General features: G+C 47.9%; 1 protein-coding gene across 1 annotated transcript in view; it reads left to right on the top strand.

The window, feature by feature from the left end:
• The window catches only part of LMF2 (lipase maturation factor 2), a 33,970-nt gene that overhangs the window by 6,394 nt on the left and 6,159 nt on the right, over positions 1-21,417 (top strand). Inside the window, exons 3-12 of the mRNA XM_083572740.1 lie at positions 4,386-4,414; positions 7,107-7,303; positions 9,133-9,311; positions 10,229-10,367; positions 11,829-11,963; positions 14,087-14,192; positions 15,479-15,575; positions 17,099-17,281; positions 19,243-19,411; positions 20,270-20,381. Of these exons, the coding sequence (XP_083428866.1) occupies positions 4,386-4,414; positions 7,107-7,303; positions 9,133-9,311; positions 10,229-10,367; positions 11,829-11,963; positions 14,087-14,192; positions 15,479-15,575; positions 17,099-17,281; positions 19,243-19,411; positions 20,270-20,381 (1,346 nt within the window). The remainder of the gene's footprint in view (positions 1-4,385; positions 4,415-7,106; positions 7,304-9,132; positions 9,312-10,228; positions 10,368-11,828; positions 11,964-14,086; positions 14,193-15,478; positions 15,576-17,098; positions 17,282-19,242; positions 19,412-20,269; positions 20,382-21,417) is intronic.

The following is a 21,417-nucleotide window of genomic DNA, read 5'->3' as shown; positions in this document are numbered from 1 at the left end:
AATCAATGCAATGGGTGAACTTGATCTGGTGACATCAGCTTTTACACTTCCAGTGCCCCCTTCTTGCCCCCTTGCTCTTAGCCCCCCACCCCCGGCCAAGTAATCTCACTGCCCCCCCCCCTCCATGGGTAGCACCACCCACTATGGGAGCCGCTGCTTTAAATCAGCGTAATAACACAGTTAAGTGAGCCCCCGCAATATTTTGTGTGGGGTTTGAATTGTTCCAACTTGGCTGTGTCGTGAAATGTGCTCCCTTTGCCTTCTGCGCTGTCGTCGTGTGTCCCCCCCCCCCCCCGCTCGGCTAGGTCAGCTGGCAAACCTTTTGCCAGCTGACACAGAAGAAAAAAACGGAGCGAGAATTTCGTAGTGCGTTGTTCCAAGATCGGGATGACTTGGAGCGAAGGAGGGAGGCCGGCTTTGACCCCCAAACAGGAGGGAAGGGGCTTCAGATGAGGACCAAGCCCTGAGTCACTGTTCATCCAGAGTTTTGGGTACCACTTCAGATGTTCCTGCGTTCTTCCCTAAGGTCAGGGGCGAGTCACAGCGTGGAGAGGGATTCCCTTGCTTTTAAAGCATCTCAGAGTGACATTCCACTCTCCTCCGCCAGGCTGTCTTCTCCCTCCTTCCTTTTAAGGCTGTGAGTGAGCGCAGAGGATTCCAGCGGACAGACAAAACTCTGACCTAGATCTGGGGAGGGGTGAGTCGTTTCAGGAATCCTTCCACGACCAGAATTGGCGCTTGTCGTCGCATCTCCCTCTGGGCACAGACTCTCCGGTCTGTGTTGCGCCCTATTGATCCAGCCCCCAGACCCAGATGTGTCCCACGTCCCGGTTGATGGGAGAATCTCTGCCAGTGGGATGGGAGAGCTTTGGAGAGGTTGAGAATTTAGAAGGTTAGGAAAAGGGCCACCAGAATTACCAAAGGGATGCAGGCGACTCCCCTGTGCAGTTTTGGGGGGGGGGGGTTAATTTAACGGCGATGGGATAGAAAGCTTACAAAATTATTCTGGGGGTGGAGAAAGCGGATAGACAAAGGCTTTTTCTCTTCCATAACACTGGAACTCACGAACATCCAAAGAAGTGGAAGATTGAGGTCAGAGAAAAGAAAGTTCCTCTTAGTTAAACTGTGGAACTCCCTGCCACAGGAAGTATCAACAGCCATCAACATGGAGGGCTTTAAAAGAGATTGAGACATATTCATGGAGGAGGAGACGGCTGTCAGTGGCTGCTAGCCAGGATGCTCTGAATGCCATTTCTTGGGAAATTTCTTGCAATGCTCCTGAATGCCATTTCTTGGGAAACACAGGAGAGGAGTGTGGTTTCATGCTTGAATCCTGCTTCTGGGTTTCCCCGCAGGCACCTGGTCGGCCAGTGTGAGCAGTGCCAGATTTACATATAAGCTAAACAAGCTATAGCTTAGGGGCCCCTCTCTCTGGGGGGGCCCCCCAAAAAAAATTAAAGGAAAAAAACCTGAATGTATATTTCCAAAATATAAGATAACAAACAAATAAAATAAAACCTACATGCAGCAACATTGTTTGTGTGTTGTGGAGGCTCCTATGATGTGAGTCATGGGCCCCGCCTGCTAGCCTGCTCCCTAAAATATCACTGGTTTGCTCCTTTCTATATATAGGGTGCCTACATTCTGCATGAACTGGTTGCATGCAAACATGTGCAAATGGCTCGAGATACCGATTAGGTCCATAAATGACCATATAGCATATATTCCACACGAGAAACAGCAACCATTTGTTGTCAACAAAGGACAGCTGAACATATTAAGGGCCCCATGACCTTCAGGAGCTGAGGGCCTCATCAAACCGAAATCCAGCCCTGCGTGTGAGAACAGGATTCTGGGCCAGATGGGCCTGATCCTTCAGGTTCTCCTTCTGCTCCCATTGCCAATCCCCAAATCGCGAATCCTTTGCTCAAAGGTGGCAGCTGCTGGGTTGATCCCAAGAGCTTGTCGTCCTCTGAAAAAGGGGCCAGGCCTGCGCTCTCCCTCCTTCCTCCCGGGTTCCTCTTCCCACGCCATTGTGCTGTCACGAGTTGACAGCCCCCAGGACCTCCTGGCGGGTGCGGCGGGCGGTGGAGCGGCTCTGGATCCAAGCCCGTGCCAAGGGAGCTGGGTTCAGCGCCAGCAATCTGCAGCCGGCCCTCATCCTTCTCCTCCGTCTTGGCTCCCTCTCTGCGTGGGGGCGAGCGAGGCGCAGGTCCAGTTGGCGGGCCGTGCAGCCCTCTGCGGGAAGATCTTGGTGGAGATTTCACCGGGGCGGGGGGGGGGGGGGGAGTTGCATGCAGCATCGGGGGAAACCCAAACCTGCACAGTTCCGCAGGGAGCGGGCATGCACAACGCGCTTGCCACTTGCATCCCTATTATTATTATTTATTCTCAGTTGGGTCTATTGCCCACCCTTCACCCCAAGGTCTCAGGGAGGGTCAAAGCAATCTATTGCACTGGTTTCCAAAGTGGGAACTAGTGCCCCCAAGAGGGGGCAATGGGATTATTGGGGGGGTGCTAGGGGGGCAGCAGAGGAGCTCAGGAGTATTATTTATGAAATTTGTATACTGCCCTAAATTAAATGAAATTTGTATGCTGCCCTAATTTTTAATGCTGTATCCTAAATTTGTATGCTGCTAAAATCACAATAGGGACGCGGGTGGCGCTGTGGGTTAAACCACAGAGCCTAGGACTTGCCGATCAGAAGGTCGGCGGTTTGAATCCCCACAACGGGGTTGCTCGGTCCCTGCTCCTGCCAACCTAGCAGTTCGAAAGCACGTCAAAATTGCAAGTAGATAAATAGGTACCGCTCCGGCGGGAAGGTAAACGGCGTTTCCGTGCACTGCTCCTGTTTGCCAGAAGCGGCTTAGTCCTGCTGGCCACATGGCCCGGAAGCTGTACGCCGGCTCCCTTGGCCAATAAAGCAAGATGAGCGCCGCAACCCCAGAGTCGGCCACGACTGGACCTAATGGTCAGGGGTCCCTTTACCTTTAAAATCACAATACACAAAATACATAATAAAAATGGCAACCCAATAATATCCCTCTCCCCAGCATATTTTTAAAGGGCGTGGGGAGTAAAGGACTGTTAGACTTTGAAAAGCAGGAATCGCCAGATTGAATTCGTCAGATTGGCAGAATTCATTAAACCAAACCATTTTTAGCTGGGTTTCGAAGAAAGGTGCAACTCGCTGTTCCTGCTTTGAATTTCATGGTGCTATTTATTGAAGCTGAAGCAGATGACGGAACCACGAGACTGGTGTAAAATACGCAAATAAAAGTTTCATTACCACTACACAAAACTAGAAACGCAAAGCGTGTGGGTGTTCTCTTTCTGCAGGCAAATTCGAACTACAACTTCTTCATCCTTTATAAATATAAAAATAAATCTGTCTAATCAGCCTAGAAAACCACACCCAGAACTCACAGAAAAAGTCCTTAAAGTTCTCTGCACCCTTTTACTGTTTCTTAACCTAACACTATTATCATCCTCAGTGGGTCGTGCAAATCACTCTTCTGAATGATGCCTTTATTTAAAAAATTAAAAAATAGGGCAGGGGGGTCTGGGGATGAGTTTAGGGAACCAAGGGGGCGCAGCCCTAAATGGGTTTGGGAAGCACTGACTTAAAATAGAATCAGTTTAACAGATTGCAGTCGCAAGAATAGGAATATTCAGAAGTACCGTATTTTTCGCTCTATAAGACGCACCAGACCACAAGACGCACCTAGTTTTTGGAGGAGGAAAACAAGAAAAATATATATTCTGAATCTCAGAAGCCAGATCAGCAAGAGGGATCGCCTCGCAGCGAAAGCAGCAATCCCTCTTGCTGTTCTGGCTTCTGGGATAGCTGCACAGCCTGCATTCGCTCCATAAGACGCACACACATTTCCCCTTACTTTTTAGGAGGGGAAAAGAGTCTTATAGAGCAAAAAATACGGTATTCAACTCGGGTGTCCACGGCCAGGGTAAACTGGCGCATCTTTGGCAGTTGTTGAAAAGTGCTTAGTGACAGTTCTTCTGTGGGGACGGAGTCCCACAGCATAGGCACCTTTTGGGCTGCCTCCACCCGAACCTCTGAGGACGGGAGGCGGGGGGGACGGACCACCAAGAGGGTCCCTTTGCCAATTTCGGCACCGACAAGGGTCTGTAGGGAAGCAGGCGAAGCTTCAGATATTTGGAGCGTCCCGAGCGTTTTAGGGGCGTCGCGCTAGTGGGCTGGCCACTGAAATCTGCAAGCGGCTGTATCTAAAAACCGTGAGATTTGCCAGGGTGGTTTTTTGCCAGCAGTGCTACAGCCGGGAGGTGGGTGCAAAGAAAATAATTAGTCGAAATGGAGTGGGTCTGAACCCTGTTTGATGTGTGCTTTCCCCTTTCTGTCCCTGCAGGTCGGACAGGTCTTCCTGTATTTCCAGTGGTAAGTGGCACATTACATAATAATAATAAAGGTAAAGGGACCCCTGACCATTAGGTCCAGTCGTGGCCGACTCTGGGGTTGTGGCGCTCATCTCGCTTTATTGGCCGAGGGAGCCGGCGTACAGCTGCCGGGTCATGTGGCCAGCATGACTAAGCCGCTTCTGGCGAACCAGAGCAGCGCACGGAAGCGCCATTTACCTTCCCTCCGGAGCGGTACCTATTGATCTACTTGCATTTTGACATGCTTTTGAACTGCCAGGTTGGCAGGAGCAGGGACCGAGCAACAGGAGCTCACCCCGTCGCGGGGATTCAAACTGCCGACCTTCTGATCGGCAAGCCCTAGGCTCTGTGGTTTAACCCACAGCACCACCCACGTCCCTTGAATAATAATAATAATAATTAATAATAGTAATATAATATTTATACCCTGACCATCTGGCTGTGTTTCCACTCCGGGCAGCTCCCAACAGAATATTAAAAACAATAAAACATTAAACATCCAGACTTTGGGTGTGGCACTTCCTTCTTTCTCTGACCTGCTGGGGGTGGCAGGCTGCAAATGACATCCAGGATGTTGTGTGTGTGTGTTGCATGTCCTCTGCTCTCAGCCATCCGTTTTAAAAAAGAGGGAATTAAAGAGGACGGAGAATTCATGCAACGCCCCTTAACTTCAGCCACTATTGTTGTTTGCCTAAACTGGGGGACGGAACGAGCACATCCAATCCTTGAGACAACGGATGGCTAAAATCTGGGACAGGGGATGCCTGGTTAAGCTTTCCTACGCGTTGAGGAGCAGAGAGGACGGACAGCTTTGCAAAGTGGGCCATGGCGTCGCTGTGCGTCAGGAGCTGAGCAGCAGGATGTAGCCCCTGGGCTCTGCACCTCCCGGCTTCATCCTGCAAGCTTGCCGTCATTTGTTTGGAAGCAGAATCTGGCATTTTGGTGGTGAGGAGGACAGAATTTATATTTTTTTTAATTTTTCTGTTGTGAACCGCCCTGAGATCGACAGTTATAGGGCGGTGTACAGGTTTAATAAGAACAGGAGTACCTTGGAAGTCAAACGGAATCTGTTCCGGAAGTCCATTCGACTTTCCAAAACGTTCGGGAAGCAAGGCACACCTTCCGATCAGTTGTAGGAAGTTCCACGGCGGATGTTCGGGTTCCCAAGAATGTTCAGGAACCGGAACAGTCACCTCTGGTTTTCGATTGTTTGGGAGCTGAAACGTTCGACTCCCAAGGCATTTGAAAACCAAGGTACGACTGTAATAAAATAATCATAATCATAATAAAAAAATTAAAAAATAATTTTTATTAAGTTTTACTATTTGATATTCAGCACAATCATTATTATCACAAAAATAATGTCTAAATCCCTATCTCCCCCACCCCCGCTCCTGTGACTTCACTCAACTTCCTCTTCTGGTTCTTTTAATATTTGTTTTTCCAGACTGTTTTATTTTACCTTAATTTTGTAATCTTTTAGTTAAATATTCTTGTAATCTTATCATTTTTGTGTCATATTTTTTTTTGTATTACGTCTTATCCTTTATTATTTCCCCATTATTACCTCTTAACTTTTATGCTTATTTTCTTAATTGTAAGTGTTTACTCAAACGCTGCTAGCGAGTCCATTTCTTTACAATGTTTCTGTAAGTACAACATAAAGAGTTCCCAGTCCTTTTTGAAGTCTCTATGGTCCTTTGTCTCTTAGTTTTCCAGTTAGTTTTGCCATTTCAGCAGCGCCGTCTTCAGCAGATGCGGCGCCAGGGTTCAAATATCCTCCCAGCGCCCCCAAATTACCATGGATAGTTTTGGGGTGCCCGTATCTGCTCACTGCCAGCCATGGGGGGTAGGCACAACTCTCCCCCATGCCGCCGCGGAAGAGCGATCCCCACAGAGGCATGGGAGTGAAGTTGCACCCCTCCCAAGCCTCCTCGGGAGGAGAGCGATTCCCGCAGAGGCTTGGGAGGGAAGCTGCGTGTCCACCAGCCTTATGGTTGGCGGGGCGCAGCTGGTGGGCGTGCAGGGAAACGGGAGCCCCCTGGCAAAGCCGCGCGGCTCCTCCACTTTCTGGGGCGCCCCTGAGAGGCTGGCACCCTGGCGCGACGCACCACTAAGCCCTATGGGAAAGACAGCTCTGCATTTCCGCCTACTCCATCAGTTTTTCTTGCCATTCTGCTTTGGTTGGTACAGTGGACGCTCGGGTTGTGAACGTGATCCGTGCGGGGTGCAAGTTCGCAACCCGCAGTGGCGCGTCTGTGAATGCACAGGTTGCGATTCGGCGCTTCTGCGCATGCGAAAGCACGATTTTGCGCTTCTGTGCATGTGCCGGAACCCGAAAGTAACCCGTTCCAGTACTTCCGGGTTTTGGCGCGTCCGTAACCTGAAAAAACGCAACCCGAAGCGTCTGTAACCCCTGGTATGACTATATCTTGTCGTCTTTCCATCTTTGGGCTCTTAACTTTCTAGCCGCTGTTGTGGCATACATAAATAGTCTTTTCCACTTTTGGCAAGTCTTGGCCTGTAATACCTAGGCTTCTGGTCTTTTAACAAAAGTTGTCTTAAACATTCTATAATAAAATAATGAGACCCAGGCCTTGACCCTGTGTGTCTGTGTGAAGGGCGGCATCCCAGAGCTGGTGGCCTGCCCTGATTTCTCCCCCAACCTCCCCATATCTTTCTCCCCCTCCCAGGGACAGCCTCTTGCTGGAGACGGGCTTCCTGGCGGTGCTGGTGGCCCCACTGCACCTGCTCAAGTGGCGCACGACGGCCTGGCGGCCCCACGACGGAGTGACCTTTTGGCTGTTGCGCTGGCTGCTCTTCCGCCTCATGTTCGCCTCGGGGGTGGTGAAGCTGACCAGCCGCTGCCCCACCTGGTGGGGGCTCACAGGTCAGTGGGGAACTCGCGGAAAAAGGGGTCGCGGCAGCGAAACGAAGAGGCAAGGCCTGGATTTGAAAGCCGTAGGGCTATAAAGTCAGGGAGGGGCAGTAAACCTTGAACGGCTCTTGTTTGTGGGAATGTTAAGGATAGTCAGAAAGGATATATTGAATAAGTATTATCCTTCCTTCACTCACGCGAGTGAAATGATGAGGCAGAGCAAATTCCCCTCAATATACCATATTTTTCGCCCTATAGGGCGCACCGGCCCATAGAGCGCACCTAGTTTTTTTGGGGGGAAATAAAGAAAAAAAATTATTTCCCCCCCCCCAGGGGCGGGGGAAGCCCGAGCTTCCCCAGCCCCCAGAACAGGCTGCTATCCACAAGCCTTGGGAGCCCGGCGGGAACTCCCTCTGGGCTCCCAAGGCTTGCGGATATCTGCCCGAGCCCGGGGCGTGCTCCGCTGCGCTCCCCGGGTTTTGGGCTGCAGGCTGCTGTCTGCAAGCCTTGGGAGCCCGGTGGGAACTCCCAACTTCCTGAAGCCGGGAAAGTGAGCGAAAGCCTGCATTCGCCCCATAGGACGCACACACATTTCCCCTTCATTTTTGGAGGGGAAAAAGTGCGTCCTATAGGGCGTAAAATACGGTAGCTGAAAGCTAGTTTGCAGATTCGTTTGAATCTCCTAATTAAGATTATTTCCTGGTGTCCCCTTTAATCGCTCTTAAAAGACATGAGAGTCTTTCTGAGTAAGGTAACAGAAGGTTTACTCACATTTCAGTTCCCGATTTGATCCCTGAAAGGCAGGCTTTACATAGTAGTTACAGAAAGAAACTGAGCTTCTCACGTGGAGGCTGGACTCGTGTGCTGCTGGCTGAGAGCCGGCAGACAGCAAAATCACATTTAGATAAGAAAATGGTGGCAGGAGAGCATCAGGCAGCAAAAGAACAGCTTAGTTTCAATCATGGAGCAGAAGTCAATTATGGATTAGAAACCCTGTTTTGATGTATTCACCTTCATCAGCTAATTTTTAAAGGGTCATGTAAGTTTGAAGACTTTCTGATAAATGTATCCTGTTATTTTCTACTTTTCTCAGAGATGACAACTACGTGTGGGTAGATCAACATGTATCTTGAGCTTTTCTGTGCGTTTTCCATGAACTTACTGGTTTCTGATCCATAATTGACTTCTGACTTGCTCAGTGATTGAAACTAAGACCTTCACTTTGAATCTATGGACTAACCTGAACTTGTCTCTACTCATAAACACTTATCTCTAATAAGTGTAACACACTAATTCGTAACGCATTAGTGTGTTATACATATCTTCATGAGTTTGTAATCTCTGTTAGAGTTTGTAATCCTTGCCAGAATACATACTTTTGAATGGATCAGTTTTTGTTAAAATTGACTTTTGATTAGCGACTAGGGACCACTCCCGCTATTGAAACTTACATTGGCCTGAGTTCCTGGTGTGCTTTTTTCTTGGTATATTTAATAACAAGAACTCCAGCTTATTTAACGTTAGCAAAAGAACAGCAACAAGAGAGAGACAAAAACTAGAAATCAAGACTGAGAAATTGGCTGCGTGACTCGGCTCTTTTATGGAGTCAGCCAGATCCATGTCCCTCTCCCAGGTCACATGCCATGAAACAGGAAGTTACACCGACTGGATGTCCCCCTAATTGTGCCCATTCTAGGGAAAGAAGGAATGTTGCATTTGACTGGTCCAATGGATTGCATCCCACATTGTGGCCAGAATGTTTGGTCAGAATCTCCTTTCCTGCCATCTGAATCCCTCGGTCCAGATCCTTTTATGCACCCCATAACCACTTGTCTCCCCAGCTTTAACCTACCACTACGAGACCCAGTGCATCCCCACGCCGGCCTCATGGTTCGCCCACCAGCTGCCCGTCTGGTTCCAGAAGTTCAGCGTGGTGGCCACTTACGTCATTGAGATAGCCATCCCAGCGCTCTTCTTCGCTCCTCTGCGACGACTCCGCCTCTTTGCCTTCTACAGCCAGGTATCCACAGGCAACCTCATTCATTCATTCATTGAATTTATATACCGCTCTATACCCGGAGGTCTTGGGGCGCTTCACACAGTATATAAAATCAAAATAAGAACAATAGCCCAATAACAACCTCTCAAAACGAACCACTTTTTAAAAGGGCATAGGATGTCAATCAGGTTTGATTAAAAAGGAATGTTTTTGCCTGGCGCCCAAAGGAGTACAGTGGACACTCGGGTTGCAAACGTGATCCGTGCAGGATGCACGTTCGCAACCCGCAGCGGCACGTCTGTGCACACGCAGGTTGCGATTCTGCACATGTGCAAAGCGTGATTTAGCGCTTCTGCACATGCGCGACCGCCGAAACCCAGAAGTAACCTGTTTCAGTACTTCTGGGTTTCGGCAGGTTCGTAACCCACAAAACGCAACCTGAAGTGTATGTAACCCGAGGTATGACTGTATAATGAAGGCGCCAGGCGAACTTCCCTGGGGAGAGCATTCCATGCACAGGGAGCCACTGCAGAAAAGGCCCCGTTCTCATGTTGCCACCCTCCGGACCTCTCAAGGAGGAAGCCTCAGAAGATGATATCAGGGTCCAGGTGGGTTCATATGGAAAGAGGCGGTCCTTGAGGTCTTGCGGTCGTGAGCCGTTTAAGGCTTCATAGGTCAAAACCAGCACTTTGAATTGGGCCCAGAAACTAATTGGTAGCCAGTGCAGTCGGACCAAGATCGGTGTAATCCACTCAAACTTTCAGCCGGGCTGTGGAGAGTCTCTTGCAAATACATCTATTCTCGGCCCTGATAAACGAGCTTCTTTATACAGACCCATTCCCTGTCCCTTTGCATCTGGTCCGGTTGTGGGGTGGGTGGGTTGTCTTTTAAAACCTAGGTTTAAGATCATAACAACAGGTTTCCGAAACCCTTTCCAGGTCCTCCTGCAGCTTCTCATCATCGCCACGGGGAACTACAACTTCTTCAACCTTCTCACCATCATGCTGAGCTTCTCGCTGCTGGATGACGAACACCTGGGAATGTGGCTGGGCCACGGCCGGAAGAAAACGGCAGCCGGTAAGCGGCTTTGGTCTCCGTGGCTCTGTAAAATGGGTCCAGCGCTAGCGACGGGGAGGGTCTGCATCATCTGATCCCCAGGTGGGTGCTAGTGTCCTCTGGGAGATTGCCAAGAGGCAAGGGGGCACTGGGGATGCAGAGTTCAAGAATCTGGCATCACCAGATCAAGTCGTCGTCCCCCTCCAGTGTTGAATTAAGCCAAATAGTTTTCACTGGGTTTTGAATCAATGTGCATTTCATGGTTGCTCTTTCGAATATTGTGTTACTATCTTTCTTGGTGGGCTTTGTGTTCCTTCACTGCGAGAAATGAGGTTACAGGGAACCGGGCAGAGGGCCTTCTCGGTGGTGGCACCCACCCAACAGAAGTCAAGGAGATGAGCAACTGTACAACCTTTAGAAGACGTCTGAAGGGAGCCCTGTAACAGAAAGCTTTTTAATGTTTAAAGTTTTGTTAATGTTTAACAACAACAACAACAACTTCAACAATTTATACCCAGCCACTCTGAGTGGCTCCCAACAGAATATTAAAAACACAATACAGCATTAAACATTAAAAGCTTCCCTGAGCAGGGCTTCCTTCAGATGTCTTCTAAAAGCAATATAGTTGTTTATTTCCTTGACATCTGATGGGAGGGCGTTCCACAGGGCGGGCGCCACCACCGAGAAGGCCCTCTGCCTGGTTCCCTGTAACCTCACCTCACAGGGAGGGAACTGCCAGAAGGCCCTTGGAGCTGGACCTCAGCGTCTGGGCTGGATGATAGGGGTGGAGACACTCCTTTAGGTATACTGGACTAAGGCCGTTTAGGGCTTTAAAGGTCAGCACCAACACTTTGAATTGTGCTCGGAAACATACTGGGAGCCAATTTAGGGCTTTCAAGACCGGGGTTATGTGGTCTCGGCGGCCGCTCCCAATCACCAGTCTAGCTGCCGCATTCTGGATTAGTTGTAGTTTCCGAATCACCTTCAAAGGTAGCCCCACGTAGAGCGCATTGCAGGAGTCCAAGCGAGAGATAACTAGAGCATGCACCTCTCTGGCGAGACAGTCTGCGGGCAGGGAGGGTCTCAGCCTGCGTCCCAGATGGAGCTGATAAACAGCTGCCATGGACAATAGAATTAACCTGCACCTCCATGGACAGCTGTGAGTCCAAAATGACTCCCAGGCTGTGCTCCTGGTCCTTCAGGGGCACAGTTACCCCATTCAGGACCAGGGAGTCCCCCACACCCACCCTCCTCCTGTCCCCCAAAGTACTAGGAAGATAGATATTTTGAGTTCCCCCAGTGGGGGGTCAGGGCCGCTGAATCAGCCTTGAAACACTCTACCCTCAAAGCAGGTGAGGATTTTGAGTCGGTCTCTATGCCCTCTCTGCCCAGTGACCCATCTAGGGGTGTGTGGCCACGGCCCCTCCATGCCCACCCCACCCCTCCGTCCTTGCATTGCTCCATGTCGTCTCTTCTCCGCAGCTTGGCCACCCAGCTTGGCGTCTGTCATGTCCCTTCTGTCCGAACTGGGCGCCTATGGCTTGCTGGTCTACTGGACGGCTCTCTACTTCGACCTGAAGGTCAACTGGGAGAAGAAGCTGATTGAGTCCAAGGCAGGTATGGAAACGTCAGAATACTCACAACTTGCAAGGTTGACGGGGAGAAGAAGAGGAAATTCTAACCAGAAATTTAGTAAACATGCGATACAATAATACTATAATCTTTATTGTCATTGTCCCATACAGAACAATGAAATTGAAAAAATCTACATCAGACATTCAAAAACCAACAAGCCTGCTATCCCAGCCTGGTTTGCCCCTAAAAACTCTTGATACCCCATAATTAAATACAATATACTCCCATAGAGACTACCTTACACTGCATTTAAAACCAAAATTGCATTTGGGTAGAAACTCTCTCTCAGGCGGCTAGTCCTAGTCTTTATAATCCTGGACCTTCTTCCATAAGGCAGAAGCTGAAAGAGATCATTTCCGGGGTGCGCACTATCCTGCGCTATCTCTGCGGCTTTCTTATGACACCTGGAAGCATAGATTTGATCCAAGGTGGGAAGAGGGCACCCAGTTATTCTCTCCACAGTCTTTACAACCTTGGACAGCATTGTTTTTTCCCTGACCGTGCAGCTCCCAAACCACACACAGAGACCATAAGTTAATACACACTCCACAGTACAATGGTAAAATGCCATCAAAATGCCTTTGAGAGATTGTTTTTCCGGAGGATTCTCAGAAAATATAACCTCTGCTGTGCTCTCTTCATCAGGTATTTGCAATTTTCTGTTGGACAAGGAACATTTGGACAATATTCAAAGAATATCTTAAAAAGTACTGTAATAGCACAAATCTCCTGACAGATTTGGACTGAATCTTGAAGTTTAAGGAAATTATAAAAATTCCCTCCCTGATAATTAACCAAAAAGAATAATAAAAAATCAAGTGTGTATTGACTAGTAAGGTATAAAAAGCACACTGAGGTGAATCGGAAGTTAAAGGGTATATAATGTCAAATGAGGTGTTGTTAGTCTGTTTGTTGTTTTTCATTGTGTTTATGTTCTATGTAAATTATTTTGCAATAAAGAATTTTTAAAAAGAAACGTCAGGGAGCAAATTGCTGCCATAATCGTGGCAGAATCGTTCAGTAGCTGAGGGCTTCATCAAACCTAAATCCAGCCCTGAGAATATCCATATAAATAGTGAAGGGCTTTGCACTGTTTTTTTCCTATGGAAAGAATGTGTGGCTTTTGCCATTGATGACAATGAACAGTAACTTCAACAGAAGTCTAGTGTCCAGATCAAAGGGAGTAATGGTCCATCTCTATTCTGCCTTGGTCAGACCACACCTGGAATGCTGTGTCCAGTTCTGGCCACCACAGTTTCAGAAGGATGTTGACAAGCTGCAAGGTGGGCGGAGGAGGGCAACCATGATGAGCAAGGGTCTGGAAAGCAATCCTGATGATCTAAGGTCAAAATGTGCCAATTTGGGCACCAGGAAAATTGAATACCATAAAGGAAATTGTTCAATTCGTGGGAACATTCTCTCTTTCATAAAATGTGTACACTGCTTGCTTGTATTTTTTTAATAATAAAAAACCGCTCAACACGGTTTGCAAAAATAAGATAAAGCAATAAAAAAAAGAAAAAGGAGCAACAATAATTTAACGCATTCCTGAAGTTAAAATGATGATAGGCCGAAAACAGAGCTCTGTAAACATCAGGAGAGGCTTGTCTGAACGAAAACGTTTTTAGGAGGCCCCGAAAAAAGTGAAGTGCTGGTGCCGGCCTGCTATCAATAGGCAGGGAGTTCCGCAGTGTAGATGCTGCCGCATTCAAAAACTGAGTTCTTTTGAATGCGGAGCATGAGGATCTGCCTTGCATTGAGGAAGACGCCTGGTCCATCCAGCTCAGTATTACCAACACAGACTGCCAGCAGCTCAGCAAGGTTTCAGGCCAGGCCTGTGCTAGTCCTGCCTGGAGAGACCATCAGGGTCTGAACCTGGGACATTCTGCATGCCAAGCAGATGCCCTAGCACTGAGTCAGGAATCTTTCTGAAAGGGTGCGTCTGTGGTTCTGTTTTGGGGCCCCGTCTATCTCCGGAGACACCATGGGGGTGCCTACTGATTCTTAGTTTGAAGTTCGCTGTCCTTCGGGATTTGGGCTGGGGGCTTGTCGCCCCTGCTCCCGGCTTTTTCACGTACGTGGACGACTTCTCTGTCTCTCTCCAGCTTTCACCTACCATGAGTTCATGCTGTGGTTGCGGATGGTGACTCTCCCTCTGGCGGCCATCGGGCTTGCCTCTCTGGTCTGGGAGATCCTTCAGGCTGGGTACAGGTGAGTGCCTCACAGGTAAAGGGGCAAGCGGTGTCTTTGGGGGGAAAGGCCTCGGCAGTGTTCCTGCTGCCTTCTTTCTTTTCTTTTTTTAAAAACAATTTTTATTACTTTTCCATTTAAACATATATGATCACATCATTCTTGTCCACTTCTTTGGCTCCTTAGAGCCTGTTGACTTCCTTCCCTCCCACCTCTTGGGTTTCAAAACTAACCTTTATATTATAGCATTTTATATATTTTTCAGTTCTAATGTACAGTGGTACCTCTGGTTGCGAACGGGATCTGTTCCGGAGGCCCGTTCGCAACATGAAAAGCCCGCAACCTGAAGTGCCGTATCTGCGCAGGTGCATAGCACGATTTGGCGCTTCTGTGTATGCGCGAGCGGCAAAACCCAGAAGTAACCCTTTCCGGTACTTCCGGGTCACCGCGGGACGCAACCTGAAAAACCGTGAAGCACACGTAACATGAGCTATGACTGTAACTCTTTACTAAATACCTCAAAATTTAAAAACAACCCCTAGAACATCAATTTAACATGAATTTTACTATCTAACGAGACCACTGATTCATAAAATGAAAGCAATAATCAATGTACACAATCAATAGCTGAACTGGGTTCTACACAGTCACAAAAACAAAAAAAGCCACAAAAACGCAAAATAAATAGCAAAAACAGACACACCTCATCATAACACTCAAAACGGAGCATGTTCGGCTTCTGAAAAAAGTTCGCAAATTGGAACATTTCCGGGTTTGCAGTGTTCGGGTTCCAAGTTGTTTGAGTACCAAGGCGTTTGAGAACCAAGGCACCACTGTATATAGAATTAGCAAACATGACAGAAAAGGCCAGGGACAGGTCGATCCAAAAGTTTAACAAAGAATGGGACATCTGTAGACTATATTTAAAAGAACATTGTCCCCACATCAAATCCTTAATATGCTTTGATTAACTCTTGTAATGACACAAGTTTAAAAAGAATACAAACAACATTTAATATTGGTTAAATTTACTAAAAAAAACTGATGCAGTTAGCAAGGAAATAAAGGAGGCAGAAGAAGTCATCAGGTGGAGAAGAAAGTTACTTTATTTTTTCCTTTTTCAGTTACATATTATCCTTTTTTGGTGGTGGTTTGTTCGTAACGCTTTTGTGTTTTGGTGTTTCGAGGTGATTGGATGTATTGTTTATAAACCAATAGAGATTGAACTGTAAAATAAAATAAAAAGAGATGGCAGAAGTTAACATGCAGCCCTCTCTATTTCTCCTCTTTTCTCCCCCCCCCCATAGGAGTGCTTGCACCCGTGGCTTTTTCTGGAAGCTCTGGAGCGCCACCCAGTGGGCCATCTTCGCCACTGCGGCTCTCGGAATGTTTACCATCAGCCTGGTGAGTAAATCAGGCGACAACTTGGGGAAAGGGATGACGTCTTGCGTGGGCCTTGAAAGCTGCCAAATGTGCCGACTCAGAAAAAAATAAAAGAAAAACGGTACCTTTGAACGATGGCAGGGGAAAGAGAAGTGGGAGGGAGGGGTGCTTTTTGTATAAATATGAACCTTGCATCTCACCATGGAATGAATATATTGTCCTGTTGTTTCCTTTTAAAGCAAATTGGGGGGGAAGCAAAGCCCCCCTAACAGTTGCTCTCACTTGGCAAGGGATCCCTAGTGGTGGGGATTCCTGGTGTTATAGGAATTCTAAGGTCTTACATATATGAAAGGGGACGCGGGTGGCGCTGTGGGTTAAACCCCTGAGCCTAGGACTTGCCGATCAGAAGGTTGGCAGTTCGAATCCCCGCGACGGGGTGAGCTCCCGTTGCTCGGTCCCTGCTCCTGCCAACCTAGCAGTTCGAAAGCACGTCAAAGAGCAAGTAGATAAATAGGTACCGCTCCAGCGGGAAGGTAAACGGCGTTTCCGTGCGCTGCTCTGGTTCGCCAGAAGCGGCTTAGTCCTGCTGGCCACATGACCCGGAAGCTGTACGCCGGCTCCCTCGGCCAATAAAGCGAGATGAGCGCCGCAACCCCAGAGTCGGTCATGACTGGACCTAATGGTCAGGGGTCCCTTTACCTTTACATATATGAAATAAATGTTCATAAATGTACAAGGCAAACACGTACATAAGTATATAAACCGTGTCTCTGAAATAGTACAGGAGAACAATCCTGAAGCCATTTTGACTCTCCCAATTTGACCTCAAAGATTTTTCTGCCAGGAGGAAGGAAATGGGGGAAGCTTTCCAATTGTCTTTGGACTGTAGGGGCTTACACCTCCCTGCAAATACAGTCTGGCAAGTATCTGTTAAGCTGAGCACACTCTCAATGTGTGTAAGAGATTCAGGAACTAAGTATTGACCATCTCCAAGAAATGGCCAGGCTACCCAGAAAAGGCAATCAGATAATAATAAGGCATTATCAGGTATCCTGGCAGACAGGAGAGAGGCAACACACTCAAATTTCTGCTGGGGACCACCTCTTTCTGTGATGCATATATGATGTTTGGGGGGGGGGTGGTCTTGAGCTACAGGGGAGGCAATTTCAAAAGTCTATATAAGAGCTTGCACACCAATGTTCAGGGTCCCTCCTCCCTCCTGCGTGGGGTGAGTGGGGGACCCTGTTGCAACAGTTTAATAAAGATTATTATTATTATTAAATTTTATTTATACCCCACCCTCCCCAGCCAAGACCGGGCTCAGGGCGGCTAAAAACAATTGATTGAAATACAACTTAAAAACAAGATTAAAATACAACATTAAAATGCATCCTCTTTTCAGTAGAGACGGGGTTCCACATACACAATGCATGTTTTTTGGACGGCTAAGCTCTTGCTGCTCCTGTTGCTGCAACATTGTCTCCAGGAGAGGCTGACCCCCCCCAAAAAACCCTCCCCTCCTTGCTCTCTCTCTCTCGCCCCAGGTCCCCTTCACCTACATTGAGTACGAGTCCAACGGGAAACTCTGGCCCAGCGTCCACCAGCTCTTCAGCGCTGTCGACCGCTACCAGCTCGCCAACTCCTACGGCCTCTTCCGGCGGATGACGGGGGTCGGCGGACGTCCCGAGGTGGTCTTGGAAGGCAGCTATGACAAGGAAACGTGGACGGTAATTCATGGAGATAGAAAGATAAACTTTATTCGCATTAGCCAACAGCCATGGCAACATAAAACAAGCAATATACCGTATTTTTCACTCTATAAGACGCACTTTTCCCCTCCTAAAAAGTAAGGGGAAATGTGTGTGCGTCTTATGGAGTGAATACAGGTGGAAGGCTCTGCTCAACGCTCCCTTTAAAGAGCCGTGCGGAGCGTGTGTGCGGCTCTTGGGGGCTTTTCTCCGAGGAGGGAGGAGGGCACACTCCACGCACTCTTTAAAGGGAGCGCGGCTCTTAGGGGAGCCTCTCCTGGGCAGGGGATAATAATAATAATAATATTTTTTATTTATACCCCGCCCTCCCCAGCCAAGGCCGGGCTCAGGGCGGCTAACAAGCAATAATAAAAACAATTTGAATGAATACAACTTAAAAACAAGATTAAAACTCAACAATATTAAAATATGAAGGCTCCCCTTGCCCGGGAAAGGCTGTGCGCGGCTATCCCATAAGCCAGGACAGCAAGCAAGATCGCTGCGCTGCGATCCCGCTGGCTGCCCTGGCTTCTGGGATTCAGATTTTTTCCCCCCTTGTTTTCCTCTTCCAAAAACTAGGTGAGTCTTATAGAGCGAAAAATACGGTATGCAGTTAAAAAGACAACAATGGGTAAAAAGGGCAATCAAATGACCGAGATTATTGTCTGATCCTTTTGATCTGACAACAGAAAGAACAATGTGGCCACAGAAGGGAGGCCTGGGATGGTGAGTAGGAGTGGGGTGATGATCTCATTCCTCAGATCTTTGTAAAGGGGACAGGACAGGACAGGAGAACATGAGCTGCTGTTTCCAGATTGCCATCTCCACAGGGGCAGAGTCATTTCTCAGCTGGAATCTTTTGGTATCTGCCCTCAAGTATGGCAGAGGGCATCCCATACAGTCTGGCCAGTGCAAAGGCACGTCTGTATTTTGGGATAGTTAATTTATACAAATATGGTGCCAGGGAATCAAACTGAAAAGGCATACCAAGGACAGAATTTCTTTATGATGGCCAGATTGTTCTGTTGCTCTCAGTCCTTCAGACGCTGTCCAATTAGCCCTTTTCTTTAATAAAGTCCATTGTGAGAAGCTGATGTGGGTGGAGTCCGCAGGAGAGGAATTTTTGGTGCACACAATTTTAGACCACACACTTTTATCCTCCTCTTGGAGGAGGATTTGGGCCTCTTTTCTGCCTGCAGCCGCTGATGCCGTCCATGGACTTTGGCAAAACAATGCTTGCACGAGGTGCTAGACCTCATGGAGGACGGGCACAAACTGGGGCAGACAAATGAGTCATTTGCGTGACTTCGGAGGCAGCTGGCGGTGGAAGCACAGCATCCTGGGGGTTTGGGTGGCTTCATTTATATGTATCACATATATGTATATTCATTTATGTACAGTCGTACCTTGGTTCTCAAACGCCTTGGTAGTTGTACGTTTTGGCTCCCGAACTCCGCAAACCCGGAAGTGAGTGTTCAGGTTTCTGAAAATTTTTCGGAAGCCGAACGTCCGACACAGCTTCCGCTTGAGTGCAGGAAGCTCCTGCAGTCAATTGGAAGCCGCGCCTTGTTTTTCGAATGGTTTCAGGAGTCGAACGGCCTCCCAGAACGGATTATGTTTGAGAGCCAATGTTCCACTGTATATCATTTGTAAAGATACTTGTGCATCCCTGTGTCATAGAAATACGTAGCAAAGTGGTTTGCTATGTTCTTAATTGCTTGCATAAGCCTGGAGGAATAGAGAAGTTTTCAGCAGGCATTTAAAAGTTTGCTCGGGAGTCACCTGCTGGGTGTCAAGTGGCAGGGAGTCCCACAGGACTGGGCCGATGACACCCAAAGGCTCACTTTCCCGTGGTTGTCCAATGAACCTCACTGAGCTGGGATATAAGGCTTCAGGTGATGTGTGTGTGATTAGTGCCTCTCTCTCCCTCTTGCCCGCAGGAGATTGAGTTCATGTACAAGCCGGGCAACGTCAGCGCTGCCCCCCCTGTGGTGACCCCGCACCAGCCGCGCCTTGACTGGCAGATGTGGTTTGCCGCCCTGGCTCCCCAAGCGCACAGCCCCTGGTTCACAGGCTTCGTCTACCGCCTCCTACAGGGCAAGAAAGAAGGTGAGAGGAGGGAAAGAGTCAGAGAACAGCCATTTCCCACATTTTACAGAATTCTGATATTGGGGAAGACTTACTACAGCTTCTCCTAATCAAGCTGTTTGTCTAATTCTGCCTTCTGTTATTATTGCTGTTGGTTCATTTGTTGCATTTTTTAAAAAAATATATATATTTTTTTATTTTCAATGCAAAATTACAACAGAAACTACAAACATTAAATCCAAAATAAAGCAATACAAACAAGAAAAAGAAACAACAAAAAAAACACATCTACAAATAAAACCTTATCATCCTTCTAATCATTACATACATATACACATATTGACTTCCTTTCTTTGTTCTAAGACCTCAAAATTTTTACTCTTTCTAAATTATTGTGTCTAATGTAGATTACCTCTATATACTTTTTGCACTATTTTTCACTTTCTTTAACCCTGCAAAGCTTCATTCGTTACATACCAATATACTTACTCCAGAACAATATTTTTTCATATACTCTTTAGCACAATCCCATTCTTTTACTAATTTTTGGTCCAATTGTCCCCTTATGAATGCTATGAGTCTTGCCAGATGTATATATTCACAAAATTTAATTTGCCACTTTTTTGTTGATGGAATTTTTCTCCCTTTCAAATTTTTTGCTATGAGCATCCTGGCAGTAGTTGTTGAATAGAGGAAAACTTTCCTTTGATTATCAGGAATATCGTTTGTGATTGCATTTGTATATCCCACCTTGTTTTCCAAAGGAGCTCAGGGTGGCAGACACAGTTCTTATCCTAAACCCACAAAAGCCCCGTGGGTCTAAGTGGGTGGAACATCCGGACCCATTGGGCCTGAAAGAACTTCCTTTCCCTCCCACAGTGATCCATCTCGTGCAGGTGGACGACTCCAAATACCCCTTCAGCTCCAAACCCCCAACCTACATCCGGGCTCAGTTGTACAAATACTGGTTCACGGACGCCGGCCAGGATTGGTGAGTGACACGCAGCGCTTTCTGGGAGAGGGCGGGAAATCCTTCGGGGCTGTTTCGTCCTCTCCTCGACCATCTTCTCGTGGGAATGTTCAGGGAGGCAGGAGAGGATATATTGTTTATTAATATATTGTTTATTAATATCCTTCCTAACTTGCGCTAAGGACGCGGGTGGCACTGTGGGTTAAGCCACAGAGCCTAGGCCTCGCTGATCAGAAGGTTGGCGGTTCAAAACCCCGCGACAGGATGAGCTCCCATTGCTCTGTCCCACCTCCTGCCAATCTAGCAGTTCGAAAGCACATCAAAGTGCAAGTAGATAAATAGGTACCGCTCCGGCGGGAAGGTAAACGGCGTTTCCATGCGCTGCTCTGGTTCGCCAGAAGCGGCTTAGTCCTGCTGGCCACATGACCCGGAAGCTGTCTGTGGACAAACGCCGGCTCCCTTGGCCTATAGAGCGAAATGAGAGTCGTCTGCCACTGGACCTAACGGTTAGGGGTACCTTTACCCTTTTAACTTGCGCTAGCAAGTTCCTTTATGTAGCAGAGTTATATTCCCCTTTTTACATGCACAGCAGATAGCTGGTTGCAGGCTCTTGTGAGCCTCTCACTATTATACAGTTCAGTCTGTCTCAGATTGAATTGTACGTTCCTGGTAAGCTCCCTTGAATCCCTGTTAAAAGAACAAAGATGCCACAATCTTATTCAAAGTCAAAAAAAGAAGTTTACTCACATCAGTTCACAGTTGAATCCCTGAAGGCAGACTTAGTTACAAATATGTACGTGTGGATCTACCCCATATGGGGGAATAGTCCCAGTGCTTCTGCTAGCTGAGAGCTAGCAGAGCAGTCCTAGCTGAAAGCTGGTCAAACGAAGGAAGTCAAAAAAGAGAGGGAAGGGGGCTGCGTGACTTGTCCTTTTGTTACCTGGACAGGTTAGGTCACGCCCACCTTCTGTCATATGCAAAAGGAAGGATGCTCCAGCCAGGAGGAACAGGAAGTTTTGACTGTCTGGACCAACATCCCCTTGCATGTCCATTCTAG

This window comes from Podarcis filfolensis (assembly GCF_964270895.1).
Source record: "Podarcis filfolensis genome assembly, chromosome: 10".
NCBI classification, from domain to species: Eukaryota; Metazoa; Chordata; class Lepidosauria; order Squamata; family Lacertidae; genus Podarcis; species Podarcis filfolensis.
The sequence above is the reverse complement of the archived record's forward strand: the minus strand, read 5'-3'. Positions and strand labels throughout refer to the sequence as shown.